General features: G+C 39.0%; 1 protein-coding gene across 6 annotated transcripts in view; it reads right to left on the reverse strand.

Moving 5' to 3' along the window:
• The window catches only part of USP9X (ubiquitin specific peptidase 9, X-linked), a 107,253-nt gene that overhangs the window by 64,498 nt on the left and 17,518 nt on the right, over positions 1–25,237 (reverse strand). For all 6 annotated transcript variants that reach the window (XM_017810893.1, XM_017810890.1, XM_017810889.1 and 3 more), the window contains exons 2-11: positions 17,568–17,821; positions 13,593–13,738; positions 13,198–13,277; positions 9,036–9,148; positions 8,078–8,296; positions 6,819–6,934; positions 5,953–6,204; positions 5,737–5,875; positions 4,088–4,240; positions 506–610 (exon numbers count right to left, since the gene is read on the reverse strand). In XM_017810893.1, the coding sequence (XP_017666382.1) occupies positions 506–610; positions 4,088–4,240; positions 5,737–5,875; positions 5,953–6,204; positions 6,819–6,934; positions 8,078–8,296; positions 9,036–9,148; positions 13,198–13,277; positions 13,593–13,738; positions 17,568–17,663 (1,419 nt within the window). In that variant the 5' untranslated portion in view covers positions 17,664–17,821. The remainder of the gene's footprint in view (positions 1–505; positions 611–4,087; positions 4,241–5,736; positions 5,876–5,952; positions 6,205–6,818; positions 6,935–8,077; positions 8,297–9,035; positions 9,149–13,197; positions 13,278–13,592; positions 13,739–17,567; positions 17,822–25,237) is intronic.

The raw sequence follows: 25,237 nt of genomic DNA on the forward strand, positions 1-25,237 counted from the left end.
AAAAGTAGCACTGCCTGGTAAACCTGACAAAACCTATTCTAATGCCAGGAGAAAAAACATCATTTACTAAATCACCAACATTTATTAATTTGGAACAAATGTAAAAAGGTATTTAGGATAAATAACTTATTTTATTTGGTATTCTATATTCCTAGGATTGCTAAAGGTAACTTTAATATTAATAGGTAACTTTAACACGTTAATACTTCAACAGATGTGCATGACCCCAAAGTGTTCAAACCAGAAAACAAAACTGTCTACTGAACAAGCATCACTAGCCTTTGTTTAGACAGGAAGTAAATAGAAAATGTCACAAGGAGTGCTCATTAAAGAAAAGCATTTCTAGAACTGAATATTAGAGACTGCTGCTACACATTAAGAAGTCTTTTAACACACGGAAAACAACTATCTAAAATAAGTAGAAAGTAAGACACTGAAAAAGCCACAAATCTGCATGAAACCTCACAACCCATTTCCTGATTACAGTCAAAACACGCATAATTACCTTAAAACAATCAAATAGGTGATCAAGCTGTTCAGGAGAGAAATCCCAAGCTAATTTTGCGAGGAGATCATGTACATTTTTTACAATGGCTTCATGTTTTCCTGCCTGTCCAGAAGAGAAAAAGAATCCACCATTTGTAGCAATTCATATTTAAGTCAAGCAGCAAGACATCCAACACCATTTTTACAAGCAGACTGTGTGAGGTGGCCAGCAAGAAGAGCTGATGCTGTGGGAGCAGCATGGCAAACTGAATACTTGCTTCACTGGGAATTCACAATATTTAGATTTCCCTTGGATGTGTAAGTATTTAAGTGTCCTCTGTGTGTGTGCACACAAGTATTTATTTAGAATATAAATACTGCAGCATCACAATATTTATTTTTTGTTGCTGTTACAAAATTGAACCAGGACAGTGAACAATAAAGTCTAAAAGGGTATTTTAACTTACAAATCAGTATTTTAATTTAATGTTGTTTTGTGTGGTTTTCTTTTTTTTTAACAAGAAAGGACTCAAAATCCATTTCTGTATGGAATTTCACTGAGGTGTTGTAACCTGTAAATCAATTTTTAGTATTTCCATGTAGTTTCTCAGGCTGAAGTACTTCCTTTGTGATAGTGCATTCACAGACAACTAAAGCTTTCTATTACAAACAACTTGTTGGCAGACCATATTTGAAAGTCTAGCAGCTTTTAATCTTAAAAATCTAACAATTAAACAACTAAGGACAAGATGTTCAGTATTACACTAGACATGATTTCAACCCAGAGTTTGGTGTACACGACAATTCTGACATTTAAGGAGGAGGGCAATAAGGGGAAAAAAGCATCCCATACTTCACATCTGCACTCAAACAAATTTGGACCATGTGAATCAACTGATTTACTGTAGAAAATTTTCCCGTAAGCAAGGAATAAAAAAAATGCAAACCAAATACCTAGAATACACATTCTGATGTAATTAATCTTTGTACACTATTAAAAATACATGCGTAAGCAGTTTTGAAATTCAATTCCTTCTAAAAGCTTGCATCAGTAATTCACTTAAAAACAAGAAAGAGACTAATAGCTTTGTTACATGCTGTGCCTTAAACTCTTTATAGTGTGCCATAAATTTTCGTTTGAAATAAAGTGAATTTAAGTAGTAATGTTGGTTTTCATGTTATGGGTAAGATTATGAGAGGGAGAATTACTAAACCCATTTGATTCTGCAAAATATTGTATAATTTCTTTCTTTTATCAGACCATTTCCTGGACAGAAAAAACCTGAGAGCATGCAGGGCAAAAAGAGTATCTATAAAATAACAAATAAAAGCAGAAGTATGCACAGCTCCTGGGGGGAGCAAGGAGAGGAATAATAATGCATGTAGCAACTCTTGTCTTGGGAGGTTTTTGACAGACATGGGGAAGCACTACCAGACAGTGGGAGGAGAGAAGGAACATGGTTTGTGACATCCCAGCTTGCTGTGCAGAAACAAGGAAGTGCCTGTAAAGTTCCAATTAAATACTCCAGAATAATAAGACCTCAACCTCTGCCATTTTGTGTCTTGTCCTGCTGGATCTTTCCCTGCAACTCCAGAGGCTGCAACTTAATGCTTGCCTTTAAAGACTTCCAGCATTACTCTCTGAATCAAATACGCTTCTATATTGTGAGTAGTGGCTTTGTAAGACACGAAAACACTTTAGTAAAATTAAAACTCAGGTTGCCTTCTAAAAGTAAAAGCAATGTGACTGTATTACTTTATAAACTACTTATTTTTATTCTAGTTTTTAACTAAGATTCTCTGGCAGCACAAGGACTTCAGCCCAAAAGCAAAACCTCACCACTGCTGCAGAGGCCGAGCTAAAATAACCTGCCTGTTACATAAAGCTACACAGTAAATCAACTCCTCGCTACTGAATTTCATGCTCCAGCTGCTCTTACAACAGTCACTTAATAAGAACTCCTAAAAACTACTGTACACAGGGAGTAGTGAAGTTGGTAAAAAACATTCTGTATTACTCTGTACTAGCAGATTTTAGCATTCTTAATTTTTAGTCTATTTTAATTCCATGGCTAAAGCCGCAGTGAAACCATCTACCTGAATAAGAATTACTTTCTCACAAATAAATTTTTCCTCACAAAAAAATACAGGGCAAAACTACTAACAAAAGTGAGGCTCTAATATAGCTAAAATAAGCCTACTAGCAGCAAAGTAACCTCTCAAAGTTTCTTTTTTTTGCCCCACAGACATCTTGTAGTCTGGAAGTATCTACAGATCACAAGCTAAAAAGTAACTGTAATCACAGAACCTAATTCAAGTAATCTGTGTATTGCTCTGCTACCTGATGCAATTTTCTGAACAGGGCTTTGGGAAAATGAGAAAAGACTTTATTGAGTTTCAGCCTGTGCAGTTACTATCAGGATGGAATTGAAGTCTAGACATTATGAATTTAGTTGAACCAGTCCCAAGTGTTTGAAGTGCAACCTGAAAGTAGTACAGGGACATCTGGAAAAGTCCACTTAAGCCAAACTGTTACATTTTCAGAACAGCAAGAACACATGTAAACTATGGATATAATACCACCCAACTCCTGTATTAGCTCTTGTCATGGTGTAACTCCAGCTGGCAACTGAGCTCCATGCAGCTGCTCACTCACCCTCCACCCACAGTGGGATGGGGAAAGAGTATCAGGAGGGTAAAAGTGAGAAAATTCGTGGGTTGAGATCAACAGGTAAATCTTTTGCCTTACTTACACAGTTATTACAAAAGCCACTGTGAAGAAATTTAACTCTGTCCCTGCCCAAACCAGTACAGCTCTCTGTGTTGTTAATCAGATTTAGCCTTCCCAGACTTGAAAGACTGGCCTGAGGGCTTACTCCTACAATCACTTTCACTACCCATTATTTATGAAAAAGGATGTATGTACTTGTGCTCGTTCTCTATCCTAAAATGACTTTTATTTCTGTATTGTCAATAATTCTCAATGATTTTGTCTCTTCAGCTGGCCATTCTGTGTATTAAACTCATGCAACCTGCAGCTAGGAAGACCAGCTTCGCCAATCATTTAAGTAAACAAGTCAATACTGCAAAATTTGTAATTTTTCAAAAATAATCTTTACAACACAAAGAAAAGAATTTGCACTTAAACAACTTCTAGAACAGTCATTATTATTATTATCATCATTATATTATTATTTAAGTCTTACTAATCATGCTCTGCCCAGGAAAAATTTACACAACTGTGGTGAACTCAGAGATCAGCAATACATAACTTCATATTTTAAAATGCATTAAGAGTATCGTGTATCACGTCTTTGCTCGACACTGCAGGTTCCTTAATACTTAGAAAGAGTAACTTTTGCACCATGTTCTGAACTGTTCCTTTAGACTTTACATATGTGTGTAGCTGATCCCTTCCGCTGAAGACATTTGAGAAGACAGTTTTGAGACCCAGGACCCCAAAAAAGAACGCTCTTTGATTTCAATTTTTTGTTCAGTTTTGTCTAACACTAAGCAAAAGAAGCCCAGGTTGTCTTCTCAATACATGACACACAACAACATCCCTCTCATGCAGTAGCAGAGGAGCAGCTGAATTATTTACCTGTGCAGCCCAAATGTTGTCAAGATCCTGCAAAGTAAGGGCTTTCTCTTTGATGACAAAACGGAGAATTTTCTCTAACTTCTCTACATATTGAGGTTGATGAAGACTATCTCTCAACACAATTGATAAAATATTGTTCTGCTGGATCCATTCCTGAATATAAAAAAAAAAAGTAGTGCCATCTCAAATTATTCAGGTGCCATCATTGACATTTAAACTACAAAGAAAAAATTCAACCTGTTACAGATTAAGCAAGAGAGATATAGCACAAGGGGAAGGTAATTATCCCTAACTTTAATTTCCTCCTAAAAAAAAAAAATTCAGCATTAAAAATAATCCATTATGCTCATCACTGTGATATCCTAAGGGGAAATTGTTTTCAGGCATATTAAAATCATGAACTCAAAGCATAAAAATGTTCAAACGACTTCATAAGAAGTCAATGTGAAGAACAGTTAACGCCTCTATTCAAGGAACAAAATTTTTACTTTCCGATTCACAGTCATTAAATATCAAAACCAAACTGTTTAAGACACTTCTAACTTTACTGCTATGCCTACAGCATATCCCATAAAAAGGACATAAGGACTGAAATATAAAAAAGATTAGATTATTTCAGTGCTGCCACTTAAAGGCTTTGAAATCCTTCTAACTGAATTAGAGACAAATATTCAAGTCATATTTAGGAAGATGCAATTTTTTCAGTGGTGTCACTGACACGGTCAGACTGTTTTGTTCCAGCTGAAGTAAAGGAGGGTGTGCATCCACAGCACCACACCTTCCAACAGTCTCCTTGATTACAGACTTACAACATTCAATCTAGAGTTTCATGAGACACTTAAATCTACAAGTTTTCATTTAAAAACACAGGCCCTGTCTGAGATGCCAAACTGTAGGGAATACGCAAAAAAGAGACCTATTTCCTCCTACTGCTTTAAAAAAAAAATCACACTGCAGTTATTCTTTCTTGTCAGATGTCCTTTTGTAAATTACAAACCTCACAACAGGTGGTCAGTCACAGCAACGGGGGGAACAGTAAAAAAAAATCACTTAACATGACTAAATTTCACAAAGATGAAGAGAAAATCATTCTTAACTTTATAAATACTCATTTTCATAGTTCCCTATGTATACATTCAAGCAACAGTATTCAAAATATGTAAAGACTAAACAAAAAAAAATGTGGTATCTAGAACTTTCTGTACCACAGAATCCAGTTTCTGAAATATGAAAAGCAGAGTACTCACTTGGAACTCTAAAGAGAAAAAGCTGGACCACAAAACCCAGACTATATCCTTATTTAAATGACCATTAAATTTCCAGTTACTGTGGCACTGAAATTTCAAACGAATCACACTTTTTTTTATGTAGGTTTGTTTGGGTTTTTTAAAACACTATATAAAACACACAATACTCAAGGATCCATTTTTGAGGCATGTTTTTAGCAGCAGCTTTGACACAAATACAACCTTTTTTTCACAGAAAGGCTACTATTAAAACGACTTATTACCTTCACATGACACCTACTGTTTCTAACACTAGATATGAACATAAGCAGTGTGTGCTGTATCCACAGTATACTTCTATAATTAAAGTAATAAGGAGAAACAAAATCTATTCGATGAACTTCAGTGAAAAGGAGAACTTACTGCCATTCTTTCAGCTGTAAGCCACTCTTCCTCTTCAGGATTACCATGTCGATGAGTATAGTATGACACACTGGATATTACTTTGTTAACTTCATTTAGTGCATTCATTTTACCATTGAAAGAGGAAATTTGTAACAACCTGTGAGAGAGATTTAATGTAAGAAGTGTGGAAAAAAATGTCAGCAGTGGCATATCATATTAGAAGTAGCATCTTACCTAAGTATCATTTTTAACCTAAATATTTCTAAATTTTTTACAGTTTCTTCTTGTCCTGGAACTCTTGAAGCTAAGTTCTTTAGAGATTTGATTATCATTGACAGAGCATCATTTTTGGCTTCATTCTTTGCTTCTTTTTTCAGTTCATCATCTGTTAAATTTTCTAAAAATTGTGGAACCATTTCTATAATTGGAAGGAAATATTTCTTCACTGTATGTAATGTTAGAAATTCAAAACATTGTCCAAATGGCCTAGAAAAGAAAGAAAAAGGGGTAAGTGCCATAATCAGTACTTGTGTAATATCATGACAGTACAGTGCAATTCCCTTCTCTCTCTCTCTGGCTCGCCTTCGCGGCTCGGGGCCTCTGGTGGTCTAGTGGTTAGGGTGCAGGACTCTCACCGCTGCGACCCAGGTTCGATTCCCGGCCCCCCGGGCAGATGGAGCTCGTCAGCCTGGTAAGGCAATCCATCTAAGAGAAGGTCACTCTAAACAAACCTACGTCCTGAGACCCTCACTGCCACTGTCCAAGCTTGCTCGGCCCCGGCAGATGAACCTCAGGATTAAAGGGTGGGCTCAGTTCAGCGCACGCTGGGTCTCACCTAAAAAATCCACTGCGCAGGCTCGAAGGGTCAATGACCTTTCCCAAATCTTCGCTCGCGAAGACTGGCCATTATTACAGTGCAATTAATTCAAGAAACTCATGTCTACTTAGAAGTACGTGAAACAGTGAAGGTAAACACAACCAACTAAGAGATGGAGTCAGGGGAAGTGCTTCAAAAAAAGACTAAGCTTTGTGCTAACAGAATGTTTTACACTGAGGTCAACTTTTCCAAATGCATAAACTATTATTTTAAAAAAACTTACTTGATGAGAGCTGCAATGATCTGAACATTCAATGCTGATCCACTCATGAAGCGATCATGCAAGATCTGAAATCCATTTAATGTGCCAAACTTGTTGATGAGATCTACAAGCCAACCCTGCAATACAACAAACAATTATTTTCTGACATTTACAAATGACCACCTAGAAATACTTTCAAGTACTTGTTAATAACAAAAATTTGCTTTAAAAAAAGTCTTTACACAACAGCTTTCATTTTTAAGGAAATGCTTAAAAAAAGGCAACAAGATCTTTCCTGTTATCATGTCAAAGAACAGATGCTGTTCAAAGAAATTTATCAAATCCATAGGAATAAAATTGACTATACTTCAGGTTCTGCTTTGGCTGCTGAGTTACTACAGAAAGCATGACAATTTTGGTACTTTCTCTTGGCCTTGGATGTGATAACGCCACATATAAAGACATTAAAAATGCAAAATAACATTCTTCTAAACAGCACTAGCAATGCCAGGAAGTCCTAGTACTTCTTTATCTTTGGTTCTTACATATTAACAGCTGGCAGTTCTACTAAGGAAAAAAAAAAAGGAATGAAGCCAAAAAATGTAATTAACTCCTGATGTCATATCAATGCCACTTGGAGCTCAATTTTGAAAAAGTTCAGAGTCAAGACCCAGAAAATTACTAATCTGCACTGCCCATTAAAAAAAACCAAAACAAAACCCCAAGAAACCACACCTACAGAAACAAACAAACAATCACAACCAAACAAAAACCTCAAAACCAAACCTTCATTCATACCCCCCCCAAAACCAAACCAAACCCACCAAAACCCACAGACACTAGCATCCCATGTCCAACTAAAAACATTTCTCCCATCATTGGAAACTATTAGAAAATGCAGAGAAAATTCCTACTTTATCACATAATCCCCTCCTCAAAATGTGCCATCTACAAAATCATGTTAAGTGAGAAGGCAAATCCATCAACTGGCAAACCCAAGCAGGCCAATTAACACAGTGGGAATGGCATTCCAAGAGAGTTGTGCCAGCTTATCACAGAAACACATGGCACAATCTGATTGTGGACCAAAGATGGGAGGAGTTAGAAGGGGAACTGCACCTTAAATCACTACCAGGAGTCATAAGCAGAGGAACACCTCAGAGATAAAGAGAATAAATGCAGCTTTTCCCCTCCCTTTCTAAAAACACTTCTCTACAGCTACCATGTCATTAGTTAACACTGCATGAAATTAAAACCACAGTCTGAAAAGGCTCTCATACCTTTGGTGATCGTGGGTCAGGAGGACGGGCATAAAGTTCATCTTCAGCGAGCTGGACTCCTGCAGGAACTGTTTCTGAGGGACGAGTACCATTATATAGATGGAATTTGCAGTGAGGATTTAAGGCCATGGCAAGAAGTTCAAGAAGGGGAAACCAATCTTGGGACAGCTTGGCCACACATAGTTCCACTAGTCGATGAGTGTTGTTAATAATACATCTCTGTTAAGAAAAAAACAACAACTAAGAACATGGCAGGTGACTGTACAATGAATATGAACTATAAACTCTGAACCATCTGTACCTGGCATGCAAGAGTTGCACAAGAGATTTACAACACTGTATTTTAATTTGTACTTCCTCCAACAAAGGCTTTAAACAAACTTTAAACTATCTGTTTTCAGCCAGAAATTAAATTTAGGGAAAAGAGACAAATGCTTTTGGATGAGACATTCACGCATCGCCACTGTACTATTAACTTTTCCTTTTCTTCCCTCATTTTTCTCATAGATTTTAAATTTGCTTACAAAGACCTTTACAGTTTCTCACTTAGCATGTATCTAGTTGTCCAGCAGGTAATTTTTATGTTCAAGCAGCTGCTACAAACACTCAGGAGTCAGCAGGTTGCTAAAACCTTTATGCTCTAGCACGTACATAAAAATAAGCAGGTCTCCAGACATCTGGCCAAAGACAGGCAGCCCAAAAAGAGCTGCACTACCAAACATACATAGTTCCATTCCTCCCCATATCATCTCTCATGGTTTTTTTCTTTCCAAAAACACTGGAGGCCATAAAGTGAAACAATGACAGAAAGGTGACTCCCCTCTGCCTGCCCCTATCCCTGCATACAAGAGTCTTCTTACAGTTCACTGCTGAGTTTCAAAAGTGAAATTCAGATTTTACAGTCTCCTTCCCTATTTAAATTACCATCCTTTTCAGAAACACAACTTTAAAAACTCACATGAATCTCAAACTTCCAGCCGCTCACTGCCTCATCTGTAAGGATTTTTGTGAAGGATATTGTTAACCCATCTCGAAAAAATCGCTGGCATGCTTCACTTTTTACATCAAGGCCTATTTTAAAACAGAAAAGAAAAACAACAATCAAAATGTGGAATTTCAGTAGTTGTTACATGGACTTTTTAAATGCTGAGAGAAGAGATCTGGTGTGCCGGTGTTGGTTTCTCCACAGTAGCTCCTACAGGGCCGTGTTTTGGATTTGTCCTGGAAACAGTGTTGATAACACAGGGATGTTTTTGTTACTGCTGAGCAGCAATAACAGAGCCAAGGCTTTTCCTGCTTCTCACACCACCCTGCCAGCAAGTAGGCTGGGGGTGCACAAGGAGTACAGAGGGGACACAGCCAGGACAGCTGAGCCTTACTGACCACAGGGATATCCCAGAGCACATGGGGGCACGGTCAGCACACAGAGCAGGGGGAACAAGGAAGGGGGGACACTCAAGAGTGATGATCTTTGTCTTCCCCAGTCACCATCACCCGTGATGGAGCCCTACTTTCCTGGGGATGGCCAAACACCTGCCCGTGGGAAGCACTGAATGAATTCCTTGTTTTGCTTTGCTGGCACACACAGCTTCTGCTTTACCTCTTAAACTGTCTTTATCTCATTCCAAGAGTTTTCTAGCTTTTACCCTTCAGATTCTCTCCCCCATCCTAGCAGGGGAGAGTGAGCAAGAGGCTGTGTGGGGCTGAGTTGCTCGCTGGGGTTAAACCACAACATTTAGACTTCAAAGGTTTGGTGTTTAAAGCTTCAGAATTAATTTTTAAAAAAGCTTTCTGTGAAGACAAACTTACATAAGCTTGAATGGACAAAAAACTTGATGGATTAGTGTTCTAGTAAAGCCACCTCAAAAAATTACACTCCTTTATATGATTTTTAACTTATTTTTAAAAAGATGTGATGGGGGTTGGGTTTTTTCTCATGTTTGCAACATGCAGATACACTAGCAAAAATAACAATAAGTACAATCTTTATCCTCCATTCTTCTTCATATTATCTCTTATTTACTTTTTAACAGTAAAAATCAGTGAGTGAAGAGGGGTAAAAACAACCATTTCAAGGAAATGCAGAAGATACAGTTTCAGAAAGGAACTCGGAGTGGTTCCACAGAAATGCAGATGAATCATCTGGAAAGAGATGGAGATGGTCTTCAGTGGATGTTGGCAACAACTCCTATTATTGGGCTGCCTAATTTTTGGATGCACATGCACATACTAATTTTTTTTTTTTTTGGCACTAAGGCCTCTCTTTACCACTCTGTAAACCTTTGTAATTCATCAAAAACACAGATCTGGGACCAAGTCTCAAGGTTTACGCTGTGCAGTGAAGTCTCTTTCCAGTTTAAATAAGCTACAAATTCCAAAAATTGCCTTGCATCTTGCTTGAGTGTGTCACATTGGAAAGTTCTGGCAGCATGTTAAACACTGAGTGCAAACACTAGGAGTAATAAAATCCTTTTGAAAGAGAGGTCTATAAAAAACAAAAACCCTAAAACAAACCAAACAAACTTTTTCTTTTCACTTTAAAATTTATAGCATCCAACTCACTATGACCTTTATTTCTGGAGCAAATCCCATTACTGAAAACACTCTGTAAGTATTTCAGGATTGTTGTGAAGATAAATATCAGTTTTGCTATTAAACAGTATTTTCCAAATAGGTTTTCTTCTATAAGCAAATAACTCCACACTATTATTTGATAGTCTCATGGCTTGTTTAATGACGAATAATACGTTGATGCCTACACATAAAAAGAGAATTTTCCATAAATAAATGCACCTGCCAAAAATAATGCAAGTCACAGTCTAGACAGGATTTATGCTACTCTGTCAAATTTGCTCCTTGCACTTGCATTTAATTCTCACTACTACCTTCAATTAGTTCAGTTATGTCCCTTTCAATTTTAGTTCCTGGAAAGATTTAAAGAAGATGCAAATATCACTCATTTTATAGACAGGGTCACAAAGTAGTTACCCAGAATCACTCCAGAATGCTGAGGGCCAGTGGCTGTGTTAGGAATAAAAGCTATTCAAGAACCCTAATCACCAGAAAATGGTGCTTGACAAAAAAACCATAGTGGGCTCTTTCTAGGTTCTGTTGTTTCACAATTTAAATGAGATACAGACTGAAATACAGAGCTTATGTATTTCAACAGCTGGTTATTTTTCTATTTCTCCTTTCAGTTCCTCCTTTTTGAAACAGAACTCCTCAGAATATGAAAAATTCCCACAGACAGGTAGCAAGGTGTCCAATTTTAGATCTTACCCCGGTAATGGAACACATCTTCAATCTATTAAGAAATGTACACAACAGAATCACTTCTGTTACCTCTCTATACATACACTACTCTGACACAGGGTCTGCCAAGTTCTGAGCTACCAAAACAGTGTCAGTTACACCAAGTGATGCCCTATCATATTCCTTGAGAACTGGAAGTTATTTAAAAAGAACCATCTTAGCCATCATGTAATTTCGAGCAGCAAAGAAAAAATAAAAAATCTAGGAGGTAACTGTAAAGATAACACAGTTAAACAACTACTTCTAACAGCTTTCCTTGTTTTCTCCTTATCCAATAATCCTTGCATACGTACACACATAGGAATTCATCTAGAGGGCAGGAGAAAACATAATTAAATAGCAACAGAGAAGTACCTTTTAGATTTGGACACCAACAACTTAATAAAAATTGAAGTGCATAAAGCATATGAATACATTTCCACTGCTTTTAACAACTTCAAAAGGAAAAACAAGGTTTTTGTTTGGAACTTTCAACTAAGTCAATGCTTTGGGGAGGTAAGTTGATGTTAGGAGTAGCTAAAACTCTCATTTTGCTCTTATTACTTCATTGCATTGACAGTTTTTTGGTTTTGATTTCTGTTTTTTTAAAGATGACTTAACAGCTGGCAGAACACACATCTCCTCTCCCGCAAATCACAAGCAGAGAATTTCTCTTTACTGCACTGTTCCAACAACCCAGACACAAAGGTGGCTGCATTTTCTTTCAGTAAGCTGGCATTTCTTTTGCTCCTGAACAGATGTGATCACTTGAACATCCTACACTCGCCTCAGGATTCCTGCCAGACCCAGCTACACATAAAGCCACCGATGACAAGCACAACTACGGCTGATAAATCAGCAACGAAGTCATCATCCTATGCTGGATCATAAAGATGCACCCTAACTTTTGTTTCTCCAGAGAGTGCTCCAAAGCAAGAAATACTTAACAATCAAAATAACCCAGAATATCATGACCACAAACAGCTTTTCTGTCTCAAAATTGTTTAACTTTTATTAACATGGAAATGAAGTCACCCTGGGCCAGCAGCATGCAAAAGTAGGAACAGACACTTTGTCTGACACTATATTTGAGACACAACTAGATGGTAAGTGCAGATAACCTAAAAAATTATTTTTATCTACTTTCAGTATTACTCAAGCACTGGGGTAACAAACACTAACTGGAATAGGAGACCAAGGTCACTTCCCAGGAGGACAGAACTTTCCAGAACACATGAAGAACTTGTCAATCTGACTTGTACAATTTAGCAAACACATCCACAGTCCTGATATGGAGCCCTCCTACTTCCAAATCAGACATAACAAGCACTGGTAGGACTATTAGCCTAAGCCATGCTGCTTAAAATTCTAAATTTTCTCTAATATTCTCAAATGTAAGTGCGTGCCAAATTTGAACAAAAAATTACAGCAGGATATTTGAAAGTTAGACGAGTAACTTATATTAAAAAAAAAAAAACAACCAGAATTCTTTGAGTTTCAGTACCTGTTATAAAGACCAAACCCACTGAGTCTGATATCAAAGTGAAAGCAGAAAACAGGTATGACAGGAATGACAGGATTTTTAGGTCTATGAGCTTATTCAACTTTCCTACTCATGCTAAGGCACCTAATTTCTAGCTACATTAATGGCTTCCTAAAATTTCTGACCTGTGAAGGTTTTGCATAGCAATCTAACAATCTTCAGGGCAACAGTTGTAACAGAAACACTGAATTTATTAAGAATTTTTAAGCCTCCACTAGGGCTTCAAAAGATCAAGAAAAGACTTTACACACCTGTCCCATAATCATTAATTGTCTTTTCAGCTTACCTTTTTTACTTAGGTCAATAGCAGCTTCTAGAAGAACTTCTAATTCCCCCTTCGGCAATACAGGTACAACCCATCGAGGCCTATAATCAAAAACAAAATCAACCCAAATTTCAATTGTGCTTCTGAAAAATCAAGAATCCTTGACCTTTTGTAATGCTTTTAATTTAGGTTAAGCATATACATTTTAAAGTCCTGATGAGTACTACACTAAAAAAAACCAAACCCAACCCAAACAAAATCCTTCTCTGCTTTGAGCCTCTTTCTCTTTACAACTTTAACTCAATAAAAAAAAATATTTCAAGAAATCCGGTGAAAGAAAGATGTAAAAATTCTGATTCCACTACCAAGGTATTTGCAAAAATAATCTACACCCTCTGAAGACAGTGTGAAAATACCTGTTGATCATGTCATCCAACTTTGCCAGGTCTGTGTGTGGAAATGCAGGCTCCTCATCTTCAAGCTGGGGTGGAGCATCAGCTTGGCCCTGCTCATCAGGTGGGGTAGCTGGGGAGTTCTCATTGGAAGAATCAGGTGAAGAAGTCTAAAATTGGTAGGGAAAATATTTTAAATACTGCCTGCACTTGTTTTGGCATTTTTCCTTCATATTGTGTTTCAAAGATTCATTTGAAGTAAGCACGTGTCAACATAATATCCTTCGATTTCAAATTTGTTAACAAAAAATAGAGCATAAAATGTGCTATATATGCTTTCTATGCTGATAGTTTAAAAAATAAGCTACAATTCCCAGTGAGGAAAGTGGGGTATATTTTAACAGACTTCTACTTTCAGCAGACCACCTATCTAGAAGGTGAAATAAAAACACGGAAGCTCCAGTTTGTACAAATCTTCTGCAGAAAAGATGACTATTTTAGGCAGAAATACAACCTTGAGCAGCAGCACAGAGGAAAATAACAATGAAAAACACTTTCTTAGAAGTTTGCTAAAAACGAATGACCTACTACTGTAACTGTCTACTAACCAACCTTCAAGAACCTGACTAAGTCAAGTCCATTTTGATGGGCCATGCAAAATACAATGTATTTTACAGACGTCATTTATTCACACATATAAATAGTATGAACTGACAATAATAAAGGTTCAAATCAGAATAGCAAGATTTAGGAGGACAAAACCTCAAGTACATTTTCCACCTGTTGTATCACATCTGGCTGGCACAGAGTGTATTTTCTTCACAGCACCTTTCACAGTGCTGGGTTTTGGATTTGTGACCAAAACAGCACGGAAAACACATCAGTGTTTTGCCCGTTGGTGAACAGCACTGGCATAGACACAAGGCCTTGTGTTTCTCCTTGTTAACTCCTGTCAAAACTCAGACACAGGCAAGAGACAGGTGAGATGGAAGCAGGGAAAGGCTACCCAGGATGAATATAGAGATGTTGTCAGAGTACACAGAAATGCAATGAGGAAGGCCGAGGCCGGTTAGGAATTAAATCTGGCTAAGGATGTCAAGGATAACAAGAAGGGCTTCTTCAAATACACCAAAACCAAAATAAATACTAAGGAAAATGTGGTCCTGCTACTGAATGGAACAGGGATCCTTGCCAACAGAGGCTACAGAGAAGGCAGAGATACTGAACGCCTTCTTTGCTTCAGTTTTCACAGCCAAGGCCAGTCCTCGGGAATCCCTGAGTCAGGAGATCAGGGAGGAGGTCTGGAGGAAGGAAGGCCTTCCCGCCTTGGTTGAGAAGACTGGGTTAGATAAAGACCATTTAATTAAACTTCACATCCACAAGTCCATGTGCTCTGACGGGATGAACCCCCAAGTGCTGAGGAAACTGGCACACACCACAATGAACCACTCACGATTATCTCTGGAAGGTTGTGGCCATCAGGAGAGGCACTCCAGGACTGGAAGAAAGTAAATATCACCCCAGTTTTCAAAAAGGGCGAGGAGGACCCAGGGAACTACCAGCCAGCCAGCATCACCTCAATCCCTGGAGAGGTGATGGAATAGCTCATTCTGGAAGCCAACTCTGTCCATATGGATAAAAGAAGGTGATCAGGAGTAGTCAGCATGGATTCTTAAGGTAAATCATGCTTAACCAACCTGATTGCCTTCTATGATGAAAAAACTATGTGGATGGAGGAGGGGAGAGCAGTGGATATTGTCTGCATGGACTTCAGCGAGGCTTTGACATTGTCTCTCACAACATCCTCCTAGGAAAAATGAGGAAGTGTGGACTGGATGACTGGACACTGCAGTGGATCAAGAACTTGCTACACTGCAGTGGATCAAGAACTTGCTACACTGCAGATCCCAGGGGATTGTAATCAGTGGTAAAGGGTGTAGCTGGAGGCCTGTCACTCGTGGTGTCCCCCAAGGTTCAATACTGGGCCCAGGACTGTTTAACTTATCAATGACGGATGAAGTGGGAGGTGCCTCCTCAGCAAGTTTGTTGGTGACACGAAGCTGGAGGAGTGGTCAATACCCCAGAGGGCTGCACAGCCCTTCAGAAGGACCTCGACAGGCTGGAGAGATGGGCAGAGAAGAACTCTCTGAAATCCAGCAAAGGCAAGGGCAGGGCCCTGCAGCTGGAGAAAATAACCCCAGGTACCAGGACAGGCTGAGGGCTGACCTGTTAGAAAGCAGCTCTGTGAAGGACTAGAGGGTCCTGGTGGACAACAAGCTGTCCAGGAGCCAGCAGAGTGTCCTGGGGAGCAAGAAGGCCAATGGGATCCTGGGCCGCATTAGGAAGAGCATTGCCAGCAGGTCAGGGAGGTGATCCTGCCCCTCTGCTCAACCCTGGTGAGGATCACCTGGAGTGTTGTGTCCAGCTCTGGGCTCCTCAGCACAAGAGAGACATGGAGATCCTGGAGCAGATCCAGTAGAAGATTATAAAGATAATTAAGGGACTGAAGCACCTCAGAAATGAGGAAAGGCTGAGGGAGCTTGGCCTGTTCAGCCTGGAGAAGAGACGACTGAGAGGGGAACACATCAATGCATGCAAATACCTAAAGGTGGGGGGTGCCAAGAAGACGGAACCAGGGTCTTCTCGGTGGTGCCAAGCAACATGACAAGAGGCAACAGGCAGAAAGTGAAACACAGGAAGTTCCATCTGAATATGAAGAACTTCTTTACTGCGTGGGTGACCATTCACTGGAAAAGACTGACCAGAGAGGCTACAGAGTCTCCCAGACTGGAGATACTCAAAAGCTGCCTGCTCAAAATCCCAAGTAACATGGTGAAGGGGATGCTGCTTGAGCAGGGAGGTTAGATTTGGATGACACCAGGGGTCCCTTCCAACCTTAACTATCCTGTCATTCTAACTTTGCCCCCACAGCAGTAAGTAGGGCAAGAGGCTGGGAGTGGACACAGTGGGGAGAGCTGACCTGACCAGACCAAAGAAGTGCTCCATGCCATGTAATGTCATGCTTGACAATAAAACAAAGGGTTTTTTTCCCTGAGGTAGCTGTTGCTTGGGGATTAGATGGGCCTCCATGACCTGGTAGTGAGTGACAGCACTTGCATCACTTGTTTCCCCCTCACCCCTTCATTTATAAAACTGCATTTATCTCAACCCATATAATTTCTCACTTTTTCCTTCTGATTCTCTCCCCCATCCCACTGAGGCAGAGGGAGTGAGCGACAGGGTGGAGACTTCCTTGCTAGTCAGGGTCAGCCCACCACACACATTGCAAAGTACAATTTATTCTCAGGAAGAAGCAACCATTAAACCTTATGGTATTAAAAAAATAATATATTCATACTGGATTAAGTGACAAAGTGTCTCTCTTCTTTTAAGCGCTTTTAGCCACACTGTTTAAAAGCACCTTTTCTGGCATTTTTTTCCTCAACAAAAAAGAATCATCACTTTATAATATAGTATATAAAAGCTTTTGCTTCTCTTTTGAAAGCTAGATAACCCATTCAACAGAAACACACAAAGCTGTTCAGGAAGTCTTGTACAATGAACGGAGACCTGGATGCAGCTGCTCTGGAAGAGCTGACACCTGGATGTAAGCTCTTGTATCCAGAAAGTGCTTTTGTAGAACTGAGCATGAACTGAACTCACAGAGAGTAGTTCTGCCAATCTGTGGCAGGTAAGTCAACAATGTGGTTCAGAGGAAGCTTCTGGTATCATTCCAAGAAGGCTCCTTATCCAAAATACATATGCTTGAAGGAACTATGCCACTGTCTGGAAAGCGAGCATTTTTTGCAATGCAGTGTCTAATTTGCCAGTAGAACTGCCTTCATCCCTCAAAATGTTTTTGTATTTCCAGACACACACACAAAAATATCTAACTTTACTAGACATCTCCAGGAATATACAAATTCAAATAATTCAGAAACGCTATTTCTAAAGAGCAAAATCCTTTATTTTTAGACAACTTGATGGTTAATACCATACCTGATTCTGCTGGAGGGGAGGCTGGGACTGTCCATCAGGAGCCTGGCCCTGGCTATCATTCCCTCCTACCGGAGAGCCACGAGTCGTGGCTGTCATACTCGACACAGGGCAGATCTTTGCAATTTTGTCTGCTTATGTAGTTGATGTGAGAGAAGAAATTATAGTCCACTTAGTTAAGTTGAAGTACCAGCATATGCTTGCCTTAAAAAGCTCCAACTCAAGAACATGACATCTTGCAGAGACCATTGCATAACCTGTGGGTGAAAAAAAAAAGAAATACGCTGTATTAACACATGCATATAAACATAATCCACACCTGGAAAAGAACACTATGAAAACAAATACACTGCTATAGAGAATCTTTTATTTTAGATTTAGTATTCCTCTTCATAGACTGTAACTGACAAAATCACATTTGACATATTTAACATGATTTTAACGTTCTGAGTAAAAATTACACTGATAATCACCTTTATACCTCTGACAAACTGACACACATCCAAAATGCAGCTGTTTACTCTGACTTGTGCCTGAATCACTACAGTAGATTTTCAACTTGAATTCTTGGTGCTGCTCACGGTCTGTGGTAGAAATGACCCGGTTACAAGCCTAAAAAGCCAAATTTGTCATCTTTTCCAATATCTTCTCCTGACACTGCTTAACTGCAGATGTCTGAGAGTTAGAGACTGATTCTGCCTCAGCTGAGACTGAGACCCTGCAGCCAAACTTCCATTAGCACATCAGTATTCACCCAGGGAATTTGACCTGTATTCCCTTTCTCCAGGACCTGCCTACCAAAGCCTGGGTTCTCTGGCCTTGCAGCCCCACTGCAAAGCCCACCATATCACCACCAAGCACTTTAGCAGATTATGTGAAGAAAACTGTGACATCAGATTTGTTGAACTTGTAATCATGATAGCAAGAGTTCAATACTTGTTATGTGTTTCAACTTCATTGCATTATATACAGACAAAAGGAGCTGAATTAAGTTATAAGAGCAATTTCACCCTATAACACCGGGCATTGTGTAATTCGTAGAAGATGAGATGTAATTTCCCAGAGCAACTCAGATTTCCAAGCACCACATAAACCAACAACAGTACTCTGAAAGTTAAAAAGCCAAGTAAAGTGGTAGAAAGAGCTGTAGGAGCTTTCAGCAAGAGGCATTTGGCAGTGCTAAGCTCCTGATTCAAACAGTAAAAATTCTGTTGTAACACTATGCATATTTATAAGTGTTTTATTGTGATGTCTCAAGTTAATTTTCAGTTGTTATCTTCCTCCAAGACACTTTAAAATCCTTTCTTAAACTGTGCAAATTTGCAAGGTATTACATATACAATAAAAATTGACTGAATACACTGTACCTCCCCTGCCCAGTCTCCAATACTCACAGCACCAACAAATTTAGAGAGCTCTAATAAGGTCACTAAAATAATGTTCACTTTTGAATAAAACTGTGTTCTTTGAAAACACTCAACTGTAATCCAACTCTAACCTTCAGAATTCATATTCATAGGGCTTAGTAAAACTACTAAGTGCAGAACAAATGCATTATCAACTTTTCTTTAGGAAGAAATAATTTTTTAAAGACAACTTTTAAAATTAATGTATTTGACATGTAATTGGAGCTTTTTAAAAAATGCCTTCCTGAGTATTTAATTGTTTTCTACTGGTTTAGAAAGATCACTTGGTAGAAAGTACTAGCAAGACTACGTTTCCTGTCACATATATCTATACACACACACACTGCAGTCTACTGCAGTTCAATGCAGTCAGTTCCCCTGCACTACCTGATGGAGGCTTTGAGGTACTTGCACAAACCAGTGAAATCAAACTGCTGCCAACTTACACTGCACTTTCAGCAGCCCTAAGCCAACCACCACCACAATAAACCTCCTTTAACCACCACCATTCTTCCTTAACAGATCTGGTTCACAACACCACCACATGAAAACTTGTGCTGGCACAAGGAGCGAGATAGCAAAGAACAGGAAAAGGGCAAAATTGCTCATTTCAGCACCAATCCTGGTCTAGGTTGGCTCAAACTGCAGGAAGAAGTGTCCATGGACTGCTGCCATTCCACAGTTGCTTACACCAAGGGCAAGCTGCTCCATCTCATCCCTTTCTTATTCTAATGCTTTGGGCTAAATTATCATGAAGTGAGCTGGTTTGGAGTACTAAAAGAAACAACAACAAAAACCCACAAAACTTACAAAGACTGATTATTTCCAGTTTCTTTAATTGCTTGGAGTGGTACACTGCAAGGGCAGAGAGCATTCATCCCAATGCCAGCCAGGATAAACTCCAGCTCTCCTGTCAAACTGACTGACACTAGAGTGGATTTACCTTGAGATTCGTCTCTGTGCTCAACTGAAGGGTGTGGGCAAAGCATTCTTGCAAATTCCGTTCTGCTCAAGGCAAGTAACACAATTTAACTAGGAAATACATGAAAGCTACTACTGAAATATCCAACTTATTCAAAATCATGCAAATTCACAGAGTAAAGCAAAGTTCTGTGTATTTTCCTTATATTTTGTTGATACTAGTAAAAAACGTTTACATAAAGGACTAACCTATCATTTTCTTCCTCTTATTTAGTGATTGTTTGCTTAAGAGTCTAATCATGACTCTCCATGTATATTACTTAAATTATATTCCCAGAAAACTGTATTTCAGGGCTTCCTCAGAATTTCACTTGGCTTGGCCATGTGCATAACACAAGGCCAACTTCAGGAGTTCATGGCTTGTCCCTCCTCAGAGATACAGAAGTAACTTCCACTCATGCTGCAGCTAACTAAAAACACTCCATCTCCAGTAAATTGATTGTTGTCGTATCTGCATATTCTAAATTGCAAGGATATCCTTGCTCAGGTATTTTCCTTCTAATTACAGAGTATATAAACATACTTCTGTAAGTGTAATCATAATCCAATTTATGCATTTTAAAGGGTAGGAGAAGGCAGCAGTTTACCAGTCCTGTTTTCAGTCACTCATTTAACCATTTATGTTTCAGAGAAAACATCAAACTGCATGCCCACAGAGAACATGCTACTGCTTTAACCTCTCTAGCACTAATTAACCATGAAACTTTGAATTCCCATCACTTAATTCAGACTATTCAATTCCATTTTTTTGGATTTACAACACACCAAGGCACAGTTTGGCTCAGCTCAAGAACAGCCTTCACACCTATTTCTAATTAATTTGATAATGTATAAACACATGTAAACCGATTCAGTGACACCTTGGTTTGAAGCATAGAGACAGCCCAACAGAAACAATTCAAACTCCCTGTATCCAGCTGAATTCTAATGGATACTCTGCATTAGTTTTTATATACATCTCATTTCTACTATTCTTGATTTTGGATTCAGCACGGTAAACCACATTAAAAAAAAAAATTAACACCTCTACCCAAAGCTTTGAATAGATGTTTTGAAACAGGGTCAAAATGGAGACAGATACCTGTTAAATTAGAAACTAACTACTCAATTGCTAATCAAGCCATGTACGAGGCTATGAAGGCTGAGTCAAATGAATCCCACTGACATTTGCTTTTTGATTGCCAGCTGAGCAAATTCCCATTTGCTATGCTTTTGCCATCTCCTTGTGTCACCCTGATTTACCAATAAATTATAAGCGAAAGCCAGTTTTTGCTTCACCTGACTCCTTGGAATTTTAATAACACCAGGAAAAGACAACTACAGTTCTTCTGACTCCCCATTTGGAAGGCAGCACCCAGTGCAAGCAGCACTCCAAGAGAGTCCCAGCAGCCTGAGGACACTGAGCACAGCACTGTGCTCAGGAGGGCCCTGTGCTTCCAGGCTCCAGCACCCAGTACAGCTGCACACGTGAGCCTCACCTCAGCTTCCACAGCCAGCAACCTCATGCCTGTGTGGCAGAAGAGGTTAATCTTGTTTTGGAGAGAAATCAAGCACCTTTCAAAAGCCAGAAATAAAAAAAGGTCAGACCTATGTTCCTGGGTAAGTGCTAGGTACGAAGCAAATATGGGCACATTATCCTGTTACAGGATAACACGTCACAGCAAACAGAAAGGATGGCATTTTAGCATATAATGATGAAAGAGCAAACATAATTTTCTAATACAGTTGACTTCTAGAACAGCTTTGACTTGAGTTTCTCAAAGTCTCCTCTTCAAAAACAACTGCGATACCCCAATACTTACAGCCTTTCTCCTAGATTGGTTACTTAAAATAGAGAGTCTCAGAAAAAAGCAAATGCCAGGTGACAGAGGTAGACTTCAAAATGCACTTTATTATTCATGAGCATTACCTAAGCCCTATCCAGGGTCACAGACCTATTCTGCTTTTATTTGAAGTACTCTGGTTACATACAAATGAGGACATATGCCACAAAATCTACTTTGCCATGTGGTAATGGTGAATGCCAGAATACAAGTCTACCCACCATGTAACAACAGAGCTTGTTAACAATCACACAACTATTCATTTACAGAATGACGTTTCTCTCTAAACAGGATCTCACTGATGTGCTTTTTCACCACAAGTGCTGTACTGCAAAAAGGCTTAATGGCAGCAATACAGTTTTAGGGTGAAAGGTATCACTGATTGGTTTCATACAGGATTCTAGGAACTGCCTTCTTAAAATCTTAATAAGTACTGACTCACCACAAGGATTATGACATGATTCTAGCCTAAAATTCTAGACTTGGGAATCTAACCTTCTACCCTACTCCTTTATTCCAACCAGAACGCCTTCTCATCTAGAAACACCTCCCCCAAATCTGTAACACTGACCTAATTCAGTAGTTACAATCTATACACACCCCCACACACTTACCATTTTCTTTCTTCTCTGTGTCTTGTATCTTTCAGGAAGGAGGAAATTATATATATAATCAGAATAGAGAATTGGTGGTCCCAGCAATTTGCTCATTAACACTGACATGCACTAAAACTGAAATGCATTCAATGATTAATGAAAAACTTGTCATTAAGCTACTATTCAGTACAGCAAGAAGTGTCTAACTTCCAATGTCTAAAAAATACTTGATAAGCAGCAATCAGAAAATGTTATCTTGAATAGCATATATTACAAAGAAATGACTTAAGGTTCCTTCTCCTAGTAAAGAAGTGAGTATACATGACACTTAAGTCAGCTGCATCAGGTTCCAACACATTATTTCAAAGCAACAATTGTCTTGGTCTTACAGTAAAAGACAGATTTTGAGTAACCGTAACTGTTATGATCTAAAACCATTCTCACTGAAAAACAGGTTACTTCCAGTAACCTTTTTCAGTGATCGTTCCACATCATACATCTGAAATGAAGACACTTGGCAGCCTAACTTTCTGGAACATGGAGTACTTCCATGCAAACATGTAATTCTATTTGCCCTCAAACTCATATAACAAAATAAAGGGGGACTGTCCTGAAACATACTGCAGTTCCTTCAGGATTTTTTTTCTTTTTAACTTCAAAGCTTAGGGTTGAGACTAAGCTTAGCTAACCTACATCTGCTTAACAGTATCCAACTGCACTTCACCAGAAATGCTCCTACACCCAGCACTCATATGAATTTAAACAAGCAGTAAAAGTACAGAAAGTGAACTTCCAAAACCGAGCTTCCAAAATCGAAGCCCCAGAAATTCTAATCAAATCTAACAGCATTCAAGTTAAGGCTGACAACAGTATTTCGCTCTGCATGTCAAGGCAACAAAATAGATGTATTCGAAATGTATTAATTTTTTCTTTCACAGCATCATCAAATGGTTTGGGTTGGAAGGGACCTCAGTGATCATCCAGTTCCAACCCCCCTTCCATGGGCAGGGACACTTTCCACTAGACCAGGTTGCTCCTTTGGCCCAGCCTGGCCTTGAACATTTCCAGCAATGGGGCAGCCAGAACTTCTCTGAGCAACCTGTTCCAGCGCTTCACCACCCTCACAGTAAAGATTTTTTTCCTAATATCTGATCTAAACCGACTCTCAGTTTAAAGCCATTCCCCTCGTCCTGTCACTACATGCTGTTGGCAAAAGTCCCTCTCCAGCTCTCTTCCAGCCTCCCTTTAGGTACTGGAAGGGGCTCTAAGGTCTCTTCAGAGCCTTCTCTTCTCCAGGCTGAACAGCCCCAACCTCTCAGCCTGTCTTCACAGGAGAGGTGTTTCCACATGGAAGGACCTCCCAAAAGACTTAATGAATAAAAGAGGAAATCCTTTATATAACTCAAAGGACTGTCTTACTTCAAGGCAATAATCAATGAAGGCCCGAAAGGGAACTGGACAGCAGCAACAAGTGTCTGTTTTCAAAAAACCATTCATCTGCCAATAATTCTCAGGGTGTTTACCAGTCAGACAGTGCACCACTGGTTACTTAAAGTACATGAAGCTTTTCCACAGATAATGTAACAAGAGGTTACACTTGCTTCTGGCTACCAAACAGAAAAAGCCAATTTCAGTTCCTGTTCTGAAGGAGAAGTGTTTTGCTCATGTGACAGTAAACAGAGACGAATGCCAAAGATACAGCACCAAGTCAATGCCTCACATAAAAACCCAGCAAATGGTAAGACTGAGCTCCCTCCAGGGAGCTGTGCCCTTGCTGCCATGCTTTTCCATAGGTGCACATCCCAGGCTGCTGCCATGGACAGAGTGCTGAGCCAGACTGTGCCTCTCACCCAGGACAACCTTCACTCTCAGGAGTTTTCAGGTTCAACTGGTTGGAAAATGCATCTTCAATGATATTCAATACATCTCAATGACATAAGGAAGAGGGACATAAAACTTACAGCCCCTACAATTCTGTTGTTTAAATTAATGGTTTAAACATTTCCAAGCAGTTAAGAAACTACATTCAAGGCACTGGTGAGTAGCTAAATAATGTGGGGGTTTATAGAAAGATGGAAATTTTGGTCATGATGGTAAAACAAAGCAGACTTTCCATGAACAGAACGAAACCTTGTAAATATAAAGAAAACTGGTAAATGCATGCACTATAACCTAAGAAAAGTAAACTTACCAAGTCACTTCAAGCTGGAAAATGCAAAAATCTATTTTAAAAGATGTTCTATTTTAAAAAAATGTTTTTGACTTTCACTTACTATGCAGCCCTTTTCTTGACTACCGAATTAACATGCAAAGAAACAGGCAAGACTTCCTTTTACCTTGTATTAACAGAAGGAGCTAAAACAGGAAACAACTTCAAAACTAAAACATAAAAAAAAAAAAACCAAAGAACTTCAGTATGTTCGTTTGTTTCAGTCAAACCCAATCTCATGTTGTTATGCTACACTTGTTCCCAATTATGCTGCAGTTTATTTATGCAGGAGGCTGTCTTTCTGCAACCCAGAAACTGTGTTCTTGGCAAAAGAGGCAATTAGGATTGAGTTGACTGGACTGCAGGTCCAACCACAACCTCAGTCCGTCAGAAGCAGCTGCAGAACACTATAGGCAAGGACAAATCATGGTTTAATGTCTACATTTAAGTAATGTTCTGGATGAAAAGGAATGTACCCATTTGCAGTTGATAATTATCACCTATGGAGTAGTTATTATTATATCACATCTACTTATCACTACTTCAAGAAGTAGTATGTCTCAAGTTTGCACCAAAGACTGATTAAATGCTCTTGGTCCCTTATTTCGGATTATTAAAGCCCTAGTTTGGTCATGGCCATATCAAATATCCAATTCTA

Source organism: Lepidothrix coronata, unplaced genomic scaffold (assembly GCF_001604755.1).
Source record: "Lepidothrix coronata isolate B3197 unplaced genomic scaffold, Lepidothrix_coronata-1.0 Scaffold30, whole genome shotgun sequence".
In the NCBI taxonomy this organism is placed as follows: domain Eukaryota; kingdom Metazoa; phylum Chordata; class Aves; order Passeriformes; family Pipridae; genus Lepidothrix; species Lepidothrix coronata.